Source organism: Poecilia latipinna, unplaced genomic scaffold, assembly GCF_001443285.1.
Source record: "Poecilia latipinna isolate Pla-1442-1.1 unplaced genomic scaffold, P_latipinna-1.0 Scaffold2866, whole genome shotgun sequence".
Taxonomy (NCBI): Eukaryota; Metazoa; Chordata; class Actinopteri; order Cyprinodontiformes; family Poeciliidae; genus Poecilia; species Poecilia latipinna.
Genome location: NW_015115482.1, coordinates 64,714 through 69,532, shown reverse-complemented (window position 1 = coordinate 69,532; position 4,819 = coordinate 64,714). Strand labels below are relative to the sequence as shown.

At 38.9% G+C, this 4,819-nt stretch overlaps 1 protein-coding gene across 1 annotated transcript; it reads left to right on the top strand.

Moving 5' to 3' along the window:
- Nucleotides 1-2,157: 2,157 nt before the first annotated feature.
- On the top strand, nucleotides 2,158-4,584 carry LOC106939417 (nuclear factor 7, brain-like). The gene is made up of 2 exons (XM_015021803.1): nucleotides 2,158-2,465; nucleotides 2,537-4,584. Exon 2 carries the CDS (start codon nucleotides 2,557-2,559, stop codon nucleotides 3,943-3,945), a length of 1,389 nt encoding a protein of 462 aa, XP_014877289.1. The 5' UTR covers nucleotides 2,158-2,465; nucleotides 2,537-2,556; the 3' UTR covers nucleotides 3,946-4,584.
- The last annotated feature ends 235 nt before the right edge of the window (nucleotides 4,585-4,819 follow it).

The window sequence follows — 4,819 nt, the reverse complement described above, 5'->3', positions numbered from 1 at the left end:
TGATTTGAACAATTTGTTCGGTGGTTTTTCATGTGGATCGGTGAAACTTAAACGGCTGTAAAGTGAAGGTTTTGGACGTTAATCTGACCGACTACCTGTGTGGTTTGGATCGGGCTGAGGCGTTGCTGCTCTCGGCTGTTATTAAATTACCTGCTCGGTATCGCTCCGACTGCATGTTAAATGTATTTTATATAGTTGCCATATAAACAAAAGCTAAGGAGTTGCCTATAAACAATTTCATACATTAACACACGTATTGACTTACCTTGTGCCGAATCGCTGCCTCTGTTCTCAGCCTGTTCCCGTAGCAGTGGAGTTCCTCCGGCATTATTTTCCTCCAACAAATTATTCCACCGAACGAAGCACGAACAGCTCCCTTTAAACTGCTATTTCAAGTTTGAAATAGCAGGCAGCTACAAACCGCGTGTTAGCTGTAGTGGCTAAGTTTTGGCTACAGTCCGCTGTCGCCTTGATATCAGCTGGAAAATGAAAAAACTAAGCACCGGATGGTACCGGCTAATTACTGGACACAATGGCACACCACAAAACTCAGTTGTTGTACCAGCAGCTCGCAGATGTTTTAAGTTTTGCGTCTTTTTCATGGTACAGATCTTGCAACTTTGGCTGAAAACAATAGGAGTCAGCAGGACCCGGAACCAATCTATGTGGAATAAATCCAAACGGAAATACGTCACCACCTCTCGTGGCATACATAGACATAAATACGTATATGATGTCTAAGGTTTTAGCTAATGTATGACCCATGAGCCCATGCTAACATTAGCATATTAGTCTGTGAAGACTTTTATGCTTCATCATTTTTGAGAAAAATCAACCTGTAACTATACATGCGAGTAGTAAAGGCAACATGACACATGAAAATTTACTAAAGACGAATAACTCACCTTTAATGAAGCGCTGCTTATTCAAGCATCAGCGAACATTCTGGAAGCATCCGGCACTTTGCTGCGCATGCGCACTGCTGAGCTGAAGCATTCGCTCCAGTAACAAAAAAAAATCCAGTTCATTTTTCTCAGGCCAAACATGTACATTACTCACATTACTTGAGTTGAATTAACAATTCATTGAGAGTTGAGTAAAGCATTTTAGAGTGTAGTACCAGAAATTAATATAAAAATAGGAAAACAAACTACAGATGGATAATCAGTATACACAGGAGAACTGATGGCAATATTATTAGCTTTACAATAGATATGAGATATAAAACCATTAAAAAACTATATGTTCAGATTCAAGCTCTGCATTATGTTTAAAATATAATTAGACAGTAGGATGGAACATATTGTAGGAAATTAGAAGGCAGATAAAATGGCAATGAGGGAAATTCAAAATCCTTTTAGTTGTTCAGCTAAAGTAAATCTGAGGGAAAGAGTTTTGTTAAAGACAAACTGATGAAAAACAGCAAAAAAGGTGGGATGAAGGAAAACAGGAAGACAGTTTAATAAAATTAAAAAGATTGTTAAATAAAGAAAAAAGAAGAAAAGACTGATAACAAAGTTGATATTTGGCCAGACAGGATTTAACTATACACTTTAAAATTCAAAAGCACAATACTGGCAAATGTGAGCACTGGAAATTATGAAACAGAGGATGTTGTATCAGAATGTCATGAATATGAAAAGAGAGGAAATACATGAAGAGAGAGTTTGAAAGAATTAAGGAAAATGTTAATTTATTAGATATTATGAGGAAGAATTTGGATAGCAAGCATATAAAAATAGCTCTTTGTTTTTTGAAGAAAGTTAAATTATTTCATGGAATTTGATTAAATGTCGTGGTGTGTTTTTAAATGTGTGAATGATAAATACATGGATATTGTAAAAATACATATAAAAGTATGTATATTTATATGTATGGGTGTGTATATTAAATGACGTATGTTTATACATATAAACATATCCTCATATCTACCTATGAAATATAAAATAAAATTACAGTAGGCCTACTAGTATATTTTAAATAAATTTGGGAGGGTGGTAAAAGTCAGTCTGGGAGTTGCGGGTTTTAGTAATCCGTCGGTTCCTCGCCCTCTACATTCAGCAGACATGTATTAGAATAAAAAAAAATGTGACGGATTGAGCTCAGCAGTGTATCTTAATTAGACCACCACGATCCACACTCCATACCAGCAGGTGGCGGTAATGCTACTAAACGTTTGTTGCCAACCGTCAATAAAACCAAGAAAAAGAAGAAAGAAACAGTAGAAGAAGAAAAAAAGACGAAGAAGGAGAAGAGAAACTCCTCTTGGGGCGGAGTGACTCCAACAGGAACATCCGGGGAAAACAGGAAACAGTTTAGAGAGAAAAGTCGGAGGAAACGCACGTGGATCATTTTCGTCTCGGACTGAAATCAAACTAACACTGAACAAGGAGAACAGAGAGAGAACTGAGCGACTAGAGACACAAACTGCTGGAGGACGAAACAACAAGCAAATCAGAGTAAAAGTAAGTTCAGAAAGTTTCTACAGGAGAGAAAGTTACTTCATGGTTTAACTTTCTGTCTGCTGTGTTTTCAGCTTCACTCCGAGGAAACAAAATGGCTTCCAGATCAGACGATGATCTCTGCTGTCCGATCTGTCAGGAAATATTTAAGGATCCGGTTATTCTGTCATGCAGCCACAGTTTCTGTAAGGAATGTCTGCAGAAATGTTGGAGAAGAAGAACTGGTCGCTCATGTCCTGTTTGTAGGAAAAGATCAGCATCAGATGCTCCTCCCTGTAATCTGGCTCTGAAGAATCTGTGTGAGTCTTTCCTACAGCAGAGAAACCAAAAAGCTCCAGAGGGTCTCTGCTCTCTGCACTCTGAGAAACTCAAACTCTTCTGTCTGGACCATCAGCAGCCAGTGTGTCTCGTCTGCAGAGATTCAGAAAAACACACCGAGCACAGATTCAGAGCCATCGATGAAGCTGCTCAGCAACACAGGAAGAATCTTGAGGAAACTCTGGAGCCTTTAAAGGAGAAGCTGGAGCTCAGGAAGAAAGTTCAGGAGGAGTTTGATCAGACAGCAGAACACCTGGAGGTCCAGGCCCGACACACAGAGAGGCAGATTGTTGAGCAGTTTAAGAAGCTTCACCAGTTTCTAGCAGAGGAAGAGGAGGCCAGGCTGGCTGCACTGAGGGAGGAAGAGGAGCAGAAGAGAGGGATGATGGAGGAGAAGATGGAGGGGGCTCTGAGCAGAGAGATAGCAGCTCTTTCAGACACAGTCAGAGCCACAGAGGAGGAGCTGAGAGCTGCAGACGTCTCATTCCTGCACAACTACAAGGCTGCAGTGGAAAGAGTCCAGCGCCGCCCCCTGCTGGAGGATCCACAGCTGCCCTCAGGAGCTCTGATAGACCAGGCCAAACATCTGGGCAACCTGGCCTTCAACATCTGGAGCAACATGAAGGACATGGTGACCTACACTCCTCTGGTTCTGGATCCAAACACGACTAGTCCATTTCTCCATCTGTCTGAAGATCTGACCAGTTTGACTTTAGGAGAGGAACAGCAGCTTCCTGATAATCCAGAGAGGATTGATTATTACTGGTCTGTTCTGAGTTCTGAGGGTTTTAACTCGGGGAACCACAGCTGGGATGTTGATGTTGGAGACAGTTCATTCTGGGATCTTGGTGTGTTGGAAGAGTCTGTAGAGAGGAAGGGAGTCATAGAGTCTGGATCTTTTAATATTTGGTGCTATTTAGGTGAATACTCAGCACATTCTCCACCAGCTCCTCCCACTGGTCTCTCAATCCGGAAGAAAGTCCAGAGGATCAGAGTGAATCTGGACTGGGACAGAGGAAAACTGTCCTTCTCTGACCTGGATACTAACACACACATACACACCTTCACACACACCTTCACACAGAAGATGTTTCCATACTTCTACATTAATAAAACATTAAAGATCCTACCAATGAAGATCTCAGTGATCAAACAGCAGCTCTGATGATCTCAGCATGAAGATGAAATTCATCCTTATTGATCAGATGATTGATTGGTTTTATGATTGTTTGCTGGTCTGTTGAATTTCTCCTTTTTAAATTCTGTTTTTAATCAGGAAACTGGAGATGATCTGATCATTTGGGGACTTTTTCCATTTCTGTATGTTTTTTACTGAAATGTTTTGAATGTTTATTATTTACAGATTTATGTAAATAAATTACTATTAGATCATTGAAAGAACAATGAGAAGCTTAGTAAACATATTAATACCTTGTAAGAGTGTTTGTTTTTCAAGACTTTTTAAAATCAAACCACCAAAATCTTCAGTGAGTTTAACTTTTGCTGTTTGTTTTATTTATAAAGGATTAGAAAGTTAAAACAACTTTTTCATCACAACATGTGTCCAACCATCTGCACTTCTTGACTGGTAAACAAAATAAATGTACACAAAAATCCCAGATAAACAAAATTAGAAACATAAATTTATTACTTCATCTTCATTCTCTGGAAAGAAATAAAAAATAATCTATTTCAAATGATTATATTTCCTGAATGTCTCTTGTTGATCTGAAACAGCAAAAATAAAACCAAATAAAACAGATAAAGTTATCAGGTTTGTTGGGATTAATGGCTTCATGAATCTGCAGCTAAAAATCCTTCCAACACCAAAATGTGGAAAGTTCAGGCCTTTCTGCTTGACTTCACATCAACACAGTGTTTACTGATCTGCTGGTTATTTGTTATATTAACCTGTTACAGATAAACTACAATAAAAAGTCTGGCCATATGTGAACCTGTATAAGTTTATTACAGTTTATTTGCCACTAATATTGGTAAAAATTAAAAGTTTTCTAATGTGAGTAATGGGGCGACATGCA